Here is a 19,121-nt window from a genome sequence, read left to right as displayed (position 1 = left end):
TAGATACAATCTTTTTTTCGTAGCAAGTGGCGATCTCTTAAGTTAATCCCCGACAGAGAAATTTGTAATGATTTAACATATCAAAATTAACAGATGTTAGTTCTTCAACAAGTGGTTGTCTCTTTATTTGAGAAGCCTGTTGCGATCCCAGATCAAAGTTAAGATTTTATCCCCTGCATGTGGCAGTCTCTTTATTTGAGAAACTTGTTTGGTACCCTTTCTAGGTGGAATACTTGGTTAAAGAAGAAACTAAGACCCGTTTCAGGTTTTGTACCAGAAGTCATGGGAGGTTTGTTATCCTTTCCATGTGGAATACTTAGTTAAAGAAGAAACTAAGAGCCGTTCTAGGTTGTGTACCGAAAGTCATGGGAGGTTTGTTACCCTTTCCAAGTGAAATATTTGGTTAAAGAAGAAATTGTGTCCCGTTCAAGGTGGAAGAACTGAAGTTTCTGGAAGCTTATTATCACATTCATCTCTTAAGTCGGTTAAAAATGACTTGTTAAAACGGTTTTGTACCTGACCTAAAATTTGCCGACAAAAGAAGTTTTGACTTCTTAAATTGAATTTAGACCTGACTTAAGAAAAGGTTTTTAGGTCTGTTGATGCCATTTGTACCCGACTTAAGAAGTTTATTTCTTAAATCAAATGTATTTAACCGACCTAATGAGTTGGATTTAAATCAGTTTTTTGTATTAGCCTTTTTTTATACAACACTTTACTTGTTTCATTTTAACAACAAAAGCAGAAACAAATCATGTTTGTGTATTAAAGTTATGCAACAAATCCACACCTGAATACTAATTAAATTAAAGTAGCAAACAAGCATTCTAATCCCATGTACACATATAAGAGCTAGTTATTAAGAAACTTAATAAGATCAACGAAAAAACATCACTTGCAACTCGCCAGTGAGTCTAAATATTATACTAATATATCGCCAATGCAAAGCTCTCTCGTGTCCATTTTGGCGGACCCACTGCAGCACAAATATCTGATTTCTTAAAATCAGCAACCTACATACAATAACAGGACACTTGCATCAGTTGTAGTGGCATGCCAAAGAAAGACATCTCTATTCAAAATAAAAAAAACATTAGTTAGAAGCAGAATGTGTAAAAGAGAGCAAAGCAAATGAAATAAAATCAAAACTCAACACATATAGAAAGACACCTTTGTTCAAAACGAAATAAAATTAAAATGCAACACATATAGAAACATATATCAAAATGAAATAAAATCAAAATACAACACATATAAAAACACGTATCACAATTAAATAAAATCAAAATGCAACCCATATAGAATCACATAATGAAATAAATCAAACTCTCCAATCATTTCCCCCCTTCAAAATGTAACTAAATTAAGTACTTAACTTTTTATTCTTTATAGAGAACCAATCAATTAATCTAAATTCCAATTATATTAGTTAGAAGAAGAATGTGTAAAAGAGAGCAAAGTAAATGAAATAAAATCAAAATGCAACACATATAAAAACACACCTTTGTTCAATTTCTCAACAAAAACAACGGATCAAATGTTTCAATTTTCAAAATCAAGTGTTCCAATTTTCTTACTGCATGTTCAAAATGCTAATAAGTATGGGAGTAAAAAGGTTTTAAAAAACTATCTTGTTGAGGTCACGTAAAAGCTCTTGAGCACGTCTGATAGCTTCAAATTTTGTTGCAGTTGCAACACCAGCAGCACTAGTACCACTAGCTGGAGGATTTGCAGCAGTAGTAGGAAAATTGACATATGGGCAACAGGACCTGAATAAGCTGGGGTGGCAGGTCTTGATGCCACTCCGACACTAAGAGACGGTGTTGTAGATTTAGTCTTGTAGCCCAAATTTGTGCTTACTTGCGAATTTGAGGCAAAACTCTTATACAACTACACAACAAAAAGACGTCTCTAGCTCACTAGCATGAACCACATCGGATAATCCCACCGCAATGCTCTGAAACAGCACGAATCAACCTTCAATGAAAGCAATTCTCGCCAAATATTCCAACAGCAAGTAATGAAGTTGAATAGAAACAAAATAAGTCACAGCAATGGACAAATATAGATTGTCAATTGTCATACATATTTCCCAGGTCAAGTATATCAGCATTCCTATTCTAATACAGTAAATACTTACAGAAAGAGAAAACCATTATAGCATTGAGAATTATAATTAAAAAGCAGGAAAAATTTTAGAACAAACACATGTCGTTGCTCAACCAATTTAATCTGTTGCACATGAGAAACATCGGTAATAATAGAGAGCAAAGTTACATCATCGCATAAACCCTCCTCCTCCGACTCCAAGGCTTGAACAAACACGTCAATTGCTTCAACTAGGAAATTAATCTGAACATAAGCAACAATCATAGTACTCTAAATCTCAATATTTTTATTTAAACATTGGTCGAAAACCTTACGAGATCACAAGCATGGCACATGTATGATTGATCTAAAATCAAGTATGGCACACCCTTTTGTCCAAATACCATAACTTCCTTAATTCTCAACATTTTTTGTTATTTCTTTAAGTCAAATGTCGTTCTTGATGTCCTCTACAACTTTGCTTCAGAGGTCAAATATCAATTCAACCTCTAAATATCTCAAATTCTGAATTGGATTTCAGGCCACGTGTGCACCAAGCTAGGTTCATAACATGTTTGACTTAATGCAAAACCTAGATTTTCAGGCCATGACTTCAACTTTGCACACTTGCCATTTTCATCTCAAGCACTCTTTGGAGTTGGTTCTTTTAGCATTGTATTCTCCTCCGTGAAAGGATTATTTGACTCAAGAAAATTCAGAAAAGGCATGAGGGAATTAGATTTGGCCTAAGCATGAACATGGTGACTCAAACTCTGCATTTTGGTACATGACATGAAATGAAAAATGCGCAAAACTTAACTTGGGACCACTCTCACATTGCCTTGTTGAAATGCACCCCATTGATTGCAAAACGACTCATTTCATGACTTGACAAATATTAGAAAATTCTAGAGTTTGATTCACACGTTTAGGATCTCATTTGGCACGTACAATGATCTCATCACATTTCCTATAATTAGAGCATGCTTTTACCATCATTTGCAAACTTTGAAAACCACATACACTCTACCTCCATCTCAACCTGATACCTCTAAAAACCATAAGTTGGTTCTTCAATTCCAACTTGTTTAAATTTCAATTCTCCACCCAGAAACCTTCATTGGCATCATCTGAAGTTGTTTGAACCATTACAAAAGTTTGAAACACCTTGCAAGCACCAAATCCATTTCACCATTTTTAGACCTTGAAGCTTCACTTCAAATAGGTACATACGAGTTCCATTTTACAAAAAGCAAGTTACCACTCTCTTTGTCTTAATTTTGTGAGTGAAAGCCCTATATTAATTACCATTTATTCATCATATTAAGCATTTAGTTTAACTATGAAGAACTAGGGTTCTTCATGTTTTCTGCAAAATTCTCTCTATTTGGAGTGAATCAATGGCTCCAATGAAGAGAGACATGAACGATGAATGGAAACAAAGCTTGCGCATTAAATGTTTGAGCTTAAGAATCCAAGTTCATGGATTTGCAAAATTGGAAAGTTGGAGGTTGAAGATGACTAATGCGCGCGCTTTGGTACCAAAGTTTGAATTCCAACCAATCACGGCCTGACACGTTATTTAGCCGTTGGATCTTTTTATTTTAAATTTCATTTTATTTCATTTTCTTTTAAAAAAATATTAAAAATATTTTTCACTTCCTTTATTTTCATAATTTTGACCTTGTGTCATTTTTTTAGATCTAAAAAATGATTTTTTTTGTTTGTTTTTTTAATTTTTTTTAAACAATTTATTTATCCATCATTTTTAAATTTTTTTGGATCGAACTTTAGAGATTTTGTTTCTCATAGTTTTTCAAAAAATTTCTGGTCATTTATTTGATCATTTGATGCATCTTTTGTATTTTCTCTTCTATTTTCCTTTTAAAACCTTTTTAAGTCATTTTAAAATTGTTTCTAATTCTTTTCTTCATCTTTTTGGTTTGACTTTATGTTGACTTGGATCATGATGAGGTGATTAATACTTCATCAAGTTCAAAAGTCCTTTGGATGATACTTTGATTGTATGAAACTTCGTCATTTCAAACATATCATTAAATGATCATTTGGATCATTTTTGGTATGTTCTATTGATGAAATATTTATCTCATTTTGCCGTTAAAAAAGTGAGTGAACTTGATGATGGATAAACCCTTGGTTTGTTTCTAATTTGGTTGATCTCCTCTCTTTCTCCATCTCTCACTTCTTCTATTTTGTTTTGACTTGTGTGACATGTTTTAGGATAACGATTTCATATCATTTCTCTAACATGTTTGACACATAAATTGCTATTGACCGGCCTCATAAATTGCTATTAATACACTTACACTTGCTTAACATAGCGCTAAATTGTTCTGACTCGGTTGATCCATCAATAACACTAACTTTGATATATAATTGTGCTAACATTTACTTTAATGCCTTTTACTTTAATTCCATTTACATTCATATCATTTAATTCTTGTCATTGTGTTTATACTTATTGTCTTATTGCTTTCGTTGTGCTTTGATTAATCAAAAGACCCAAAACATTAATTAAGATAAAACCCTAAAAAAACTTTAATATGCTATTGAGGACAATTGGCTACTATCATGTGCTTGTGGAGTTTAAACTTTGGACTTAGACTATGGTTTCCCTATGTTTGGAGTTTTCATCTGAGATCTTAAGATTCATATGAGATTTTGATTCATTTGATACTTGGTTCATCTAATGCTTTTCATCTGACACTAGAGACTTCATCTGCTAACTTTAGATTCATCTAATACACTTGTGATCTTGCAACTTCATCTGCTTGCTTAAGGATTCATATGATCATATGCTTTGCTTGCTTTCTTGATTATCTTGAGGCTTAATCCAAAGGGAAATGAATTATCATTTGGACTAATATCAAATGCTTGCTCCATCTTGTGGTTAGTTTACTTGCACACACAAAGGCTTTTTCTTGGGCTACCTTACAATGAGACCTTTTATTTCATGTCCTTTATCTTTATGGTTTATGATAGTCTCTTCATCTCTTACCCACTTCTTCAATTTTCAAAGCTTCTCTTTTTTCAAAATGTTCTTCTTTCATACTTCAAATTGTTTTCTCAATAAACCTTGACTTTGTCAAGTGACGTCAAATATTTTCTTAATAAATGCTAAAACACCTTAGCATATTCAAACACCTTAAAAAACTTTAAAAAGACAAACATAATCAAACATTCTTTTTGTGCCTATGTGCACTTTTTCTTTTAAAACTTTTTTCAAAAGGGGGAACATTAGTCCAATTCTTATAGTGATGCAAACCCTAAGCTCCTAAGAGATGTGGTTGGAGTGATTGATATTTTCAACTTGAATGTTGAGATATGCTTGTTAGAAAGTCCAAGTAAAGTTCTCCATATCAAGATGATGCAAATGCACACTCTTTCGTACTTGTGGATGGCAAATGGTGTTTTCCACTCGAAGGCGGGGAAATGTCTTTTCCATTAAAAACAAACAAACAAACCTCTGTATTTTTGTATTTACACGAACTACAAATGCTTTGACTTTCCTATTGCACGGAAGGGGTAAGTAGGCACGAGATGCGATGTCTTGCCGAGCATACATACAAATAATAAAATACTTCTTTTCTCATCTTCTAGTCTTTTTTTTTTTGCAAATAACCCAGTTTTATCATAACACAAATTTTCAAGAGGTTCTTATGGAGTACCATAGAAATGAAGGGTGTTCATACCTTCCCCTTGCATAACTAATCCTCGTTGTTGCACCCTAAAATTTTCCCTCATATCTCGCTGTTATCTGGCTGATTTTTTGCATTTCATCAGCATAACATATTTTCACTCATAAAGCATCTTTGGGTCAAAAGATCAGCAATATCAGGTTGTACAGTCTGATTTCTCATATTTCTTCTACAAGCGGTGAAATGTGAAAACTAGGGTTAATTTCCCTATTTATGATCCAAGTCAGAATTTCTCGTCTGTTGTGCTTCAATTCAAGATCTTTGGTCAGGTCTTTTTCAAGACATTTCAACAGGGAATTTTATGGATCTTGAACAACAGTTTTGTCTTTGAATTTCAAGATATATCATCTTCAAGGTTTTCCTCAAGACATGACCTATAACTTCAGGCATGATTTTCTCAAGCCTCGTTTATCGTCATCTCATCATCAGAAGTTCAAAGTTCATTAGCGATTTGCAAGAGATGTTCATCAAGACGCTTGAATGCGCGAAAAAGGTCAAGGTCACAAAAATCAAAGTTTCTTGGATTTAAATCGATTCTAGTTATAATCCATGATTTCTATATCAAAACATTGGATTATTTAGTCGTTTTGATTCAATCGTCCGATTAACTTTGATATTTTGTCTTTTAATTAATTCAAGTTTCAAGTGATGGCCAAAATTCGATTTTAATTGAATTTCCAATAAAAATTCAATTTAAAAATTCAATTAATACTTCACTTGATTTAATTCTTAATTTTAATTCAACTTTTAAGTTGGGTTATAATTAAAATTAAAATCTTTTTTTAATCCTTTTAATCTTTTCTTTTTTCCTTTTTGCATTTTTTTTAATTCTACTAATAACCACTTTGTTTTTGTATTATTATTATTATTATTATTATTATTATTATTATTATTATTATTATTATTATTATTATTATTATTATTATTATTATTATTATTATTATTATTATTATTATTATTATTACTTTTAGTTATTTCTTTTATGTCCACAAAATAAGGAAAAGAAAGTTAGGGGACCACAGAGCAATTCTTGCATGGACACGAACCTAAATCCATATATTTAGGCACAACCAATAAGAAGTGAGAGAATTTAAATTTATTTAAAATTTAATTTCGTTTTTAATTGCCAACATGGAGGGTGGTTGTGATAATGGAGGAGAGAGATAATTTTAGTTTTATTATTTAATTAATAAAAAAATGTGATTGGTTGTGTGTAAATTCAAGTGGTATAGCTGTGTCCATCTAAGTATTTTTCGGGACCACAACAACAAGCCGATTCACGTTTTCTTTTTCACCAAGGGATTTCACGATTTCAGTATTCAGGAAACAAACCAATTCCAAATTTCATCAAATTCAAATTCACAGTCACATTCACCTTCAGTTTCATTACAATTTCAAAACAGAATTCTACATCTAATCCTGACCATCAATACAATTTTATCAAGGGCTGAAAATCACCCAAGCTCTTTTCAACAGAACCAAAAACTCTCCTCCAATTGATACCAAAAACCATTACCACAAAACACTTCATAATCATCAACACCATCCTCACTTCACCAAACCTCCTGCGAAACCCAACAAAAACTGAGCCAAAATTCATCTTCATCACACTTCACAAACCATATCATAACATCACCACCAAATTGCAGCAATATCACTAATCACCTTCATCAAAGTAACACCACAAACCGTATCCTCACTGAATAATAATTTCAGCCACGACAACCTTCAAGCAGCTCAACACCGACACGGTTTCGGAACAATAAACAGCAATAACAAATCACGTCACCATCGCCGACGCCAACGCGATTTCGTATTTTAAACACCTGCAGATTTTCGAAAATCAGAGGCAGAGGAATTTGGAACAGGGGAGAGAAAGCAATGACCGGGGGAGGACCGATTGAAGCAGGAGGCGGAATACCTTATGTGGATCTTAGGGTTTCTTTAGTCAAGTAAGTTTTGGGCTTAGGATGTGACCCCAATCACGTTTTCATGTTCAGCACCCCAGTCTAGCAATTGCACCTCCCTTATTGGACTTAATTTGTTTTGGGCCTCACTGTTAATGGGCTCGGCTTCTATTGTTTTCACACCCCATCTTCATTGACTTTTACCTTTTCTATTTTGTTTTTGTTTTACTATTTTTAATTTCATATACATAAATACAAAAATATTTGTTAATTAGTCTTTTTTTCATCATATTCTAAAAACCCAAAAAATATTAGATTAGGATTTTAATTCTTACTTAATTTTGGTTTATGCACACTTTGAGCTTTTAATCGATTAATTAAATATTGCTTTAATTAATTGATTATTGTTAATTAAAATTGATTAGTCTTACTAATTGATTTTTTTTTAAATTGATTAAATAATTTAATTAATTTTTAATTAATTGATTAAATATTTCACTTCTTTCATTTGTTTTCATTACTTGTTTAAGTCATTATTTTGTTCCTTGAGATGTTTATTTCTTATTTTTGAAGTGTTTACTTCTTTCTTGTTTGTGATTACCATGTTCCCCTATGATATGATTTTACCTTGTCAAGGTAAATCATCTAGACTTTAGGACTTTTATCCAAGCATGTTAACGTTAGGGTTTTGATTAGTCTCCCTCTATCCTAACTTTAGGGCCATATTGTATGACAACTTTAGGACTTTTTTAGTCTCCATTAGTTGTTTCTTTCCCCCTTGCATTTATAATCTTCAAAACATCTAATAAATACTCAAATTAATTACCTTAAAAAATACCCACAAAAGTCTTAATAAGTAGAGAATAGTGAGTATATTTGCATTGGGATTAATTCACAACTATCTACATTAAAACCAATAAAACACACATAAAATACCTAATAAATATCAAACATTAAAAAGTAGAGAAAGGTGAGCATCCATACATTGGGATCTAGTTCACAACTATCTACATTAAAAAATACAAACCAATCTTTCTTTCTCTTTTTAAGAACATGTTAAGTCCTTTCCACACTTAGGCGTATAAGTCTCCAAAGGTCGAGCATCGTTGGAATATGATTTTAACCTCTGTTCACCTAAAAAACACAAACAAACCGAAAATATTGAACCGAACTGCGGTAACTCTAATTCCTCAAAAAGGATACGTAGGCATTGGGATAGGTCCCGAACGAGCACAACTTTATTTTCCCTACATTTTGCATGCATTGCATTTCCTTAGCATTAAACTTTAGACTTAGACTTTTTTGCACCCATAGATTAAGAACTAACAAGAGTGGATCCCATCGAGTACGATGGACGTGAGGAGTGCTAATCCCTTCCCCTTGCGTAACCGACTCCCTTACCCTTTCTCTTGGTCGTAAGACCTTTGTTTGTTTTCTTTTAGGTTTTACTCAATGTTTTCCTTTACCTTCTCGAGGGATAAATAAACCATCGATGGCGACTTTATTGTGTCGATGAGTTTTCCAGTAGCTTCACTCGTATCCAAATATTTCTTTTGTTGGGTTTTATCAATATTTTCCCTTTCCTTTGGAAACAAAAAAGTTCGGTGGCGACTCTTGCTTTCGACTGAAGTTAATCAATAGCTTAATCTCAATTTTCCGCCGCGACATGCCCTAGGCAATTCTTTTGGTAAATATAACACTACAAGAATCAATTGTATGAATATCCTTTGTTGAGTTTCATCGCTAGATGAAGAGTTCATCGATGTTCAAAAACAACAACAACAATGTGTCTAGTAAACAGTCATCAATAACAACATACAAACAACAAAAATATCAATGTATCTAATACACATTATCAACAACAACATAACAAATGTGTCTCATATACATAAAACAACAACAACATATAAATAACAACAACAAAGTGTCTAATACACATTCAACAACAACAACAACATCAACATTCAACAACAACATTCAACATCAACAACATTCAACAACAACATCAACATTCAACAACAACATTCAACATCAACAACATTCAACAACAACATCAGTGACCCTATAAGAACTTACAACATCAACAACAACAACAACATAACAAAGTGTCTAATAATCATTCAACAACAACAATGTAAACAACAACAACAACAACATCAACATTCAACAACAACAACATTCAACATCAACAACATTCAACAATAACATAAGTGACCCTATAAGAACTTACAACATCATCATCATCATCAACAACAACAACATAAACTACAACAACATAAACAACAACATCAACATTCAACATCAACAACATTCAGTAACAACAATCAAGTTCAACAACAACAACAACAATCAAGTTCAGCGACAACAACAACATAAACATGAACAAGAACAACAACAACACAAACATCAACAAATAGAGACAAGAGCTTGGGGCATCTTTTCTAGGTTGGCAAGAGAGGCCAACAGTTGCGGCCCAGAGAAAGGAACAATTCGCCCAATCACACGCACCATAGGCATATTACTCCAGGAAAAAGCATAGATGATCTATGTCCAAGATACATCCAACGGCTCCACGCACCGTACAACTAAAGAATAATGGGTGGTTACAGTTGGTCAAGTATATATAAATGAAAGTGAGACATTCTCCAAGTACACAATTTCAATTTCAAACTTCACTAACTCATTTAACTCACTTACCGACTTAAATATTAGAGTACTAACATTGTAGGTCAGTTTGTCATTCAGCGCATCTGAATTAAATTAATTTAACACGCACATTTTCAAAAAGATTTATAAATATTAGGTGTCAAAAAGAATTGAACTATATATTAGGTTAATTGATATTAGGTGTCAAGTTTAACACACGTACATTTTCACTCTCTTTATAATTCGAATTAAACTAATCTGACTGTTATTTGAAGTTCTATGCCTAAAATAAATTGGAATTTTAGACATAACTATCAATTTAATATAATATGGGATAACCGTTAGAATAATTTATTTCATATTTTACCAAAGAATTTTTGAAGATACAAGTGTCCTAAATCTGTATCCTATACATAAATTAGGCTTGTGATCTAAATAACTACTACAACAGCATTCAAAAATAAGTTTTTTTTATTAAGTTTGACAGTTTGATCTTTTGTCTTATTATCTTCATCTAATATAGAAGTTTTTTTTTAGGGTCATGCTAACATGTGCCCTAAGGGCACGTGTTAAGGATACTATAATTAGAAAAATTTAAATGTAATTAAATGCAACAAAGTCATATTTAAAGTTTCGATTTATTAAATGCACGCGTTACAATAAAAAAATTCTATAAATATCTCATTAACTTGTGCCCTTGGGCACATGTTAGCTTTTCCCTTTTTTTTATTAGTTAATTACTTATTAAAAATTGAGATCTATTGAATTAGTCAATTTGACTCTATCAAGTAAATTGATAAAAAAGATTTGATTTCATAAAGAAATAATAATAATGTTGAAATAGATTAAAATATTGGAAGAAAAATAATATTTTACTACTGCATTAATGAAGACTATTGTGGCCATATTTGACTCCTAGAGACAGTGGACAGCTTCCTATCAAATGCGACTATGAAGAGAATCATTTCCTCCATATTTGACTCCAAGCATTGCCAGATAACATGTTTCTCCTCCCTTCACGTTGCATATATAGTTCGAATATTAGATCTGAATAACTACAACACCATACATCTCTTTGTTTAATAGATGGAGTTTTTGCTAAGTTCAATGATTCTCTTATTTCTATTACCATTCACTCTCTATTTTCTACTTTCAAAATGCGCCAAAAACACGATCAAACTTCCACCAGGACCTACTCCTCTTCCTTTCATAGGAAACCTCCATCAATTAGGAAAAAAGCCACACAAATCCTTAGCCAAATTAGCTCAAATTCATGGTCCACTCATGACTCTAAAGTTAGGCCAAGTAACAACCATAGTTGTATCTTCACCCAACATGGCCAAACAAATACTCCAAACCCATGATAATATTCTATCTAACAGAACCATTCCCGGTGCTGTAAAAGTTCATGACCACCATAAATACAACATGGCGTTCATACCAATTGCACCTCTTTGGAGAGAGTTAAGAAAAATATGCAATAATCAATTATTCTCTAACAAAACACTTGATGAGAGTAAGGGAATCCGGCTTCAGAAACTGAAAGACTGTCTCAATGATATTAATCAAAGTAGTCTTATTAATGAAGCTGTTAATATTGGAGATATGGTTTTCAAGACATCAATTAATTTGTTGTCAAACACCATTTTCTCCGTAGATTTGGTTCAATCATCTGATTCAGTTGGAGATTTCAAGGAGCTAATCTTGAATATATTGAAAGAGTGTGGAAAACCAAACATTGCGGATCTTTTTCCTGCGTTAAATATGTTTGACTTTGATCTACAGGGTATTAAACGCCGTAACGCTGTTCATGCTCAGAAGGTTTTTGATATCTTCCAACGTTTAATTGATGAAAGATTGAAGCTGAGGGAAGTACAAGGTTTTGACACAAAAAGTGACATGCTAAGAACCTTGCTCGACATTGCCGAAGACCACAGCCAAGAGATGAGCATTGCCAAAATCCCACATTTATCTCTGGTACTTACATGTCTCTTTTACATTATTAATCTATAAATATAAATAAATATTAATTAAACTATTTCATTCACCAACATATTTTTAATTTATGTAACTACAAGCTGACGTAAGTAGTTAGTTTTTTTTATTTTATTTTGATATTATATACTAATTGAATGTTATGATTTTATCAGACTTTATTTATTGCTGGTACGGACACAATTTCATCTACTCTTGAATGGGCAATGTCAGAATTGGTCAAAAATGAAAACATTATGTTAAAAGCAAAACAAGAGTTGGAACAAATCATTGGCAAAGGAAAACCAATTGAAGACTCAGATATTGCTAAGCTTCCTTATTTACAAGCAATAATAAAAGAGACTTTTAGATTACACCCTTCGGTTCCATTTTTAGTCCCACGAAAAGCCAACGCAAATGTTGAAATTGATGGCTATACAATTCCAAAAGATGCACAAATTTGGGTGAATGTGTGGGCTATTGGTAGAAATTCAAGTGTTTGGGAAAATGAAAATTTGTTTTCACCAGAGAGATTCTTAAATTCTGACATTGATTCTAAAGGTCACGATTTTGAGCTTCTGCCATTTGGCGCTGGGAGGAGAATTTGTCCTGGATTGTCGTTGGCGACAAAGATGTTACATTTGATGTTGGGTTCATTTATCAATTGTTTTGACTGGAAATTAGAAGATGGAATGAAAACAGAAGATATGAACATGGAGGAAAAGTTTGGACTATCATTAGAGAAGTCTCAGCCACTAAGAGTTGTTCCAGAAAAAGTATGCAACTAGGGGAATTTGAAATATGTTTGGCAAACACTATTTGTTGTAATAGTGTTTGAAATTATTTAAAGAAATAAGGATTTCGTAGTCTGATATTTGTTAAGTTTGATGTCATAGATCTGTGTATGTGTGAGTATTTTACTTTGTATACAATAAATAAGCATTTTTTTTAATTAGTAAAAAATAATTATGTCAACAAGATCTTGTTTCACTAATTTCTATAAAAAATATTTATAAATGCAAGTGTGTTAAATTTTAAAAATATATTATTGTTGTCTTTGATTTGTTCATGTTCATCTTTTTTTTTTTTTTGATTGGAAATACGCTCTTCATTAAACGGAAAGTCCCTCGAGGGGATAAACATCAGAATAGCTGGGGGGATCCACTATCCAGGATCGAGCCCCAATAGCTTTGCCCCATTTGACAAGGTTATGGGCTACAGAGTTTAAAGATCTACTGACATACATAACAGAGCAAAAAGAAAAACTATTACAAAGTTCTCTAACATCACCAGCAATTAAATCCAGCTCAGCCACATAGTTTATAGAATTGATGCTGTCAACCACCGAAGATGCATCTGATTGAACCAGAATTTTATTCAACTGAAGCTCCTTGGCTAACTGCACACTCCAACGGATGGCCAACATTTCAGCAAGAGCCGGAGTAATGCTCATATCATCACGTCTACAAGCTGCATAGATGATCTTTGAATCCCAGGTCTTGATCACACAGCCAAAAGCCACCACTCCATTGCTAAAGCATCCTGCGTCCACCTGAACAATAGCCAGCTCAGAAATTTGCTTATCAGCCCTCCAGCCACTTGGTTCCCGAATGCCTTTCTTGGCCACCGGGTTAGCTTCGTTGAACTCAGCAACCGAATCCCACGCTTCCATAGCCACCCTCACCGGATCCGGACAGGTCTGTTGGAAATGCATACTATTTCTAGCATTCCAAATCTTCCAAAGTAAAGTGCAGAGCAATTGGGAACGAAGACAATCGGAGCCATCAAGACACAACATCAACCAACTCAGGGTGTCCATATTGGGGGGGATGCGAGTTCCAAGGGGGGATGAGAAGTGGACCAGCCGAGAAAACTCACAGTGTAAAAACAGATGGTTTGAGGTTTCAGTTTCCATGCCACACAGAGCGCAAGAGCAATCTAACCTGATTCCTTTCCTAGAAAGGTTTGCTTTTGTAGGGAGGATGTCTTTCCCTAGTCTCCAGATGAAGCTTTTCACACGCGGATGGAGGTGCGTATGCCAAACCTTCTTCCAGAAGTTTTCCAGATTTGAGCCCGAGGGACCAGGTTTCCTGCTAAGAGACACAGCTTGAAGAGCATGGTAGGCAGTCTTCACTGAATAGACGCCAGTTTTTTCTTTGGTCCAGCATAGTTCATCCTCAGGCCTGCGAAAAGACAAAGGAATGCTAAAGATTTTATGAGCAATTGAGGGGTTGAAATTCTGCAGAATCAGCGGCCTGTTCCAACAATTGAGATCATGGTCAATGAATTCGCTCACTGTTGCATCAGCACTGACGCTACTGTCTTGAGGAAAAGGCAGACACCCCAAGAGACCCGGTATCCACTTATCCTTCCACACCTTTACCTTAGCTCCAGTACCTATCCTCCATGATATTCCATTAGTGACACACTCTTTGGCACTCAGGATGCTTCTCCAGGCGTAGCTAGGGCTATATCCAAGCGGGGCATCTTCAATGGAGCAATTGGGATAATAACGACTCTTGAAAACTCTAGCAAACAGTGAATTTTCCACCTTCAGCAAGCGCCAGAATTGTTTTCCCAAAAGGCTGATGTTGAAATTCCCAATTCCCCTAAACCCCATTCCTCCACCTCCTTTTGCGCACGCCAGTTTGTCCCACGACATCCAGTGTATTTTCCGCTCTCCATTCTTTGATCCCCACCAAAACTTGGCCAACATGCTCTCAATCTCTTGGCACACTCCTGATGGGAGCCTATAGCAGCTCATGATGTAGTTTGGTATAGCCTGCGCAACCGCTTTGATAAGAACCTCTTTCCCCGATCTTGACAGAAATTTTTCTTTCCACCCTTTGAGTTTCTTCCATACTCTCTCAATCACCAGCTTGAAAATTGCCTTCTTCGACCTGCCAAAGATAACCGGGAGCCCAAGATATTTAGAGTGCCTTGTCACAGTCTTTACTTGAATCCGGTTTTGGATCATATTCTTTACATCTTCACGTACGTTTCGACTATATGACACCTCAGATTTCTCTAAGTTAACCACTTGTCCCGACGCTTCCTGGTACCTCTGCAGAATTTGTATAATAGCCAGGCCTTCGGTCTCACTTGCTCTTGCAAAGAGAAGGCTGTCATCGGCAAAGAAAAGGTGAGTGATGGTTGGGGCTTTCCTGGACACCTTAATACCATGGAGACTTTTGCTTCTGCTAGCCTGCTTCAAAAGACCTGAAAAAACATCAGAGCACAAAATAAATAAGTAAGGGGACAGGGGGTCTCCTTGACGGAGACCCCGTTCCGGTGTAAGAATTCTGCTAGGCCGCCCATTGATGAGAATTTGATAGGAGACAGTGGAAATACATCGATGAATGAGGGAGACCATACTCTCAGGGAATCCCATGGCTTTGAGAGTACCGATGACAAAATCCCACTCCAGCCTGTCGTAAGCCTTGGACATATCGAGCTTGAGGGCCATAACACCTTTCTTCCCTTTCGTCTTCTGCTTCATCCAGTGGAAGCACTCCATAGCGACCATAGCATTATCAGTTATGAGTCTACCTTGCACGAAGGCGCTTTGCTCTTCATCGACAATTTCCGGAAGGATCCTCTTAATTCTGTTAGCAATTGTCTTGGTCACAATCTTCATTATAACATTACAGAGGCTTATTGGGCGAAAGTCTTTTGGTGTCTTCGGGTTCTTGCATTTAGGTATGAGGGAGATGAAAGTGTTGTTAAGCTCTCTAGGGTCCTTCCCCTCATTCAGAATTTCCAGCACCATTCTGTTAACATCAGAGCCCACGATTTGCCAATATTTTTGGAAGAACAGGGCCGGTAAACCATCAGGCCCGGGAGCCTTGACAGGGTGCATCTGCTCTAAAGCATTCTTGACCTCCTCGCTAGTAAACGCTTCTTGACACCAGTTGAAACTATTAGAGTCCAGCTTACCTTCAACCACAGAACAGACTTCCTGGATATTAGAGGGAGCAGAAGAAGCAAAGATGTCAGTAAAGTAATTTGCCAGAATGCGCTCACAATGAACATCCCCCTTCCACCAGCAACCAGCTTCATCTCTCAACTTCTTGATGGCGTTTGTGTTTCTTCTCTGATTAGCTTTTTGGTGGAAAAATTTTGTGTTACGGTCACCTTGTTTCAGCCAGACCGCACGGCTCCGCTGTCTCCACATGGTTTCCTCAGTTTGTAGCAGTTTGTTACGTTGTTGCTCCAAAGACCGGTAGATTTCTAAGTCTTCCTTCTTCCCAGACCACACCCCACTCTCCTCCAGTTTACCTTCAATTCTCTTAATCTCCTTCCCCACCGAGGCCAGTTTGTACTCCTGGAATTCGCACTCAAGGCTTTTCATGGCCTTAAGCTTGAGACTGCCTAGAGGCTGTCTATTCCATAATTTGTGAATCAGGTACTCGCATTTTGGATCTCTGGACCAAGCCTCTTCGAACCTGAACAAATGATGCCTTTTCTTATTTTGGGTATCCGAATTAGCTTCTAGATCGATCCTGACAGCAGCATGATCAGAGTTGAAACGAGCTAAATGGAGAACCTTCACCGGTGTAAAGGCGTTAATGAAACAATCAGAAGCTAAAGCCCTGTCGAGACGACATTGAATATTTGCTTCGCCTTCCCTCCCATTGGTCCACGTAAAGGGATATCCTTCAAATCCTAAATCAGTAAGACCCGTAGAGTCCAAGGTGTTCCGCCCCCAATAGAACTGACCAGAAGATCTAGGAATACCACCTTGCTTCTCATTTTCAAAGAGAGTATCGTTAAAGTCCCCAACAAACAGAGCTCCTTCGCTTCCTTTTTGGCTCAGTTCCTTGACAAGTTCCCATGTGTTTCTTTTCTTATGTTCTTCTGGAAAGCCATAGATCCCATTGAAGGTCCAAGGTTGACCCGTTGAAGCATCTTCCACCAGCCCACAAATATGATTCAGAGAGTAGGACATGATGGACAGATTAACATTCTCCTTCCATAAGAGAGCTATTCCGCCACTCCTCATTTTATTACTTCCATAACAGTCTACAGCTAAACCCGACTCAAAACCACTCTTTCCTTTAACAACCTGCAGTTCTTCAGACTTAAGACGTGTTTCCATGAGAAACACAATGGAGGGGTTTTCCAAACGGAGGAGCCTTAGCAAGGCTCGAACTGCACGGGGATTCCCCAAACCCCGGCAGTTCCAACTAATGATCTTCATTGGGGTAGGCAGTGTTGGGTCTCCAACACTACCTCTGGTCCGTTATGTGTCGCTGCCTCCCCGTCTTTCTCATGCCTTCGCTTCTTTTCCCCACAATCTTCTAGGGAACCTTCAGTAATCAACACATCAATAAGTTGTCTTTTGCCAGTCTCAAGCTCCTTATTCTTAATCTTCTCCTCAATAACTTTTTTCACCGATTTCCTCCTTGTCCACTTTTTCTTCTTTGTGGTCCCATGTTGGCTACTTCCAGCATTTGATGACGGTTTGGAGATCTCAACCGCACCTAGAGATTCTGCTACTGACTCAATAGCAAGATTGCAGATTTGTTTGGTGCCCTCAGCCTCCTTCCTTACTTCCTTGCTCATGTTTTCTCTGACTGGATGTTGTTCTACTTCGGCCTCGTCCTCCTTCTCTTTACCTTTTGATCCACATTTGCTTTGAGATGAGGAGATGTTAAACAGGCTTCTACTACACGTTCCTGAACTCGAGTCTTTTCGATGCTGTTCTTCCGTAATTCTGGGTAATGGGGATGCCCTTAGCCAGAGGCCGAAAGAGAGATCCTGTTCTTCGATGTCTTCAAAGCCTTCTTCACTGATGTCACCAAGGGATTCACAGTCTTTTAACTGGTGACCAATCCTGCCACATACAAAACAGAACGTAGGTAGGCGTTCATATTTAAAATGTATCCTCAGGGTCTTGTCCTTAAACTTCACCACCGTGCCTCTTTTCAACGGTTGCTTTAGATCCATTTTAACTTTGACACGCAGGAACCGTCCGTTCTTATGGGCTTCTTTCTGATCCATCTCTTCGAATACCCCAATGATTCCACCAATCTTTTTTGCCATAGCTTCAGTTCTGAGAATTAAAGGGAGTTCGTAGATCCGAACCCAAAATACTCCAAAATGCATGTTCAACGCAGAGGGTTGTTCTTCTCCAGAGATTCGAACTAGGACTAGCAGGTTTCGATCAAAGCTCCATGGTCCATTCCGTAACACAGTCTCCAAATCTCTCTTTGTGGAGAAACGAAATAGGAACAAGTTTTTGTTGAGCTCTTGTGTCTCAACCGGGTTCTTAAGCTTCCAAGCACTAATCATTGTACTTGTAAATGCCCTCGAGTTGAAGTTGTTGTCGGTCCAGAGTTTCCCAGCCAGGGTCCTCTGAAAAATTTCATCTCCACTGATTTCGTCGTCAGCCGCTACAACTCCTTCCTCCTCCTCTTTAGATAAAGGAATGTTCTTCCAACTCTCCATAAGATAGGTTTTCAGGTAAAAAAAAAAAAAGGCCAGAACGAGAGGGTTGTGGGGAAAGAGAGAGGCTCCGATGGAACGGAGAAAGAGAAAAGAGATAGGCCACCAACACGGTGGAAAAACAGGAAAACCAGAAAAGACTGGGGTGAGAGCCGCCGCTTCAAAACCCTAACTGAGGGGAGTAAGGGAGGAGAAAGGACACTATAAGTTTAGAGAGAGAGAGTCTGACTTCTCTCTAGACAAGTGGGTCAACACTTTTTTTTGTTCATGTTCATCTTATTGTACCTTAATGTAGAGTAAATTGTTGATTAAAATTTCATATTCAATAGAAGAATATATA

General features: G+C 36.2%; 2 protein-coding genes across 2 annotated transcripts; one reads left to right on the top strand and one right to left on the bottom strand.

Annotated features, from left to right (window-relative positions):
• Positions 1-11,369: 11,369 nt before the first annotated feature.
• LOC131623973 (geraniol 8-hydroxylase-like) lies at positions 11,370-13,340 on the top strand. Its single transcript, XM_058895003.1, has 2 exons — positions 11,370-12,337; positions 12,511-13,340. The coding sequence occupies exons 1-2, from the start codon at positions 11,447-11,449 to the stop codon at positions 13,120-13,122; spliced, it is 1,503 nt and encodes a 500-aa protein (XP_058750986.1). The 5' UTR covers positions 11,370-11,446; the 3' UTR covers positions 13,123-13,340.
• Positions 13,341-17,634: 4,294 nt separating this feature from the next.
• LOC131623919 (uncharacterized) lies at positions 17,635-18,784 on the bottom strand. Its single transcript, XM_058894914.1, has 2 exons — positions 17,729-18,784; positions 17,635-17,643 (listed from the first exon to the last, which is right to left on the bottom strand). Exons 1-2 carry the CDS (start codon positions 18,782-18,784, stop codon positions 17,635-17,637), a joined length of 1,065 nt encoding a protein of 354 aa, XP_058750897.1.
• Positions 18,785-19,121: the final 337 nt, after the last annotated feature.

This window comes from Vicia villosa, unplaced genomic scaffold, assembly GCF_029867415.1.
Source record: "Vicia villosa cultivar HV-30 ecotype Madison, WI unplaced genomic scaffold, Vvil1.0 ctg.000089F_1_1, whole genome shotgun sequence".
NCBI classification, from domain to species: Eukaryota; Viridiplantae; Streptophyta; class Magnoliopsida; order Fabales; family Fabaceae; genus Vicia; species Vicia villosa.
This window is presented reverse-complemented; position numbering and strand designations above follow the sequence as displayed.